Source organism: Penaeus monodon, chromosome 34 (genome assembly GCF_015228065.2).
Source record: "Penaeus monodon isolate SGIC_2016 chromosome 34, NSTDA_Pmon_1, whole genome shotgun sequence".
Lineage (NCBI taxonomy): Eukaryota > Metazoa > Arthropoda > Malacostraca > Decapoda > Penaeidae > Penaeus > Penaeus monodon.
This window is the reverse complement of record NC_051419.1, coordinates 31065212-31065624: the sequence shown is the minus strand read 5'-3', so window position 1 is coordinate 31065624 and position 413 is coordinate 31065212. Positions and strand designations below refer to the sequence as shown.

Here is a 413-nt window from a genome sequence, read left to right as displayed (position 1 = left end):
AAGCTAAAGAGGGGGGGCTCGAACCAGAGGCGTTGGAAAGGGCATTGGTATATAAGGATGCCCATGGAAGCGATGAGGATATTCCAGCGACACACAGCAGCATTAGCACACTTCTCCCGTCTTCGAGAAAGGGTATGCTTGCGTGTGTGTATATATATGCGTGTTTATAAAGAGACATATCTGCATTTTGTCTATTTTCTTTTCTAATATATCTGTTTATCTGTCTTCCTTTATTTATGTATGTCTGCTTGGGTTTCTTATATCTGTATGTCTGTCTATATGCATATATACGCTTTTATATATGTGTGTGAGCTAGCAAAAGGATTACTTACCAGCTCGAGATAAGATCTATCTCAGTCATATTGTATTCAACTTGTTTAGTAATATCAAAGCAAACATTATTTTCGTAAATT

At 37.3% G+C, this 413-nt stretch overlaps 1 protein-coding gene across 1 annotated transcript in view; it reads left to right on the top strand.

Moving 5' to 3' along the window:
* Positions 1-57: 57 nt before the first annotated feature.
* Positions 58-413, top strand: part of LOC119594886 — a 2062-nt gene continuing 1706 nt past the window's right edge. Inside the window, exon 1 of the mRNA XM_037943960.1 lies at positions 58-132. Within this exon, the coding sequence (XP_037799888.1) occupies positions 58-132 (75 nt within the window). The remainder of the gene's footprint in view (positions 133-413) is intronic.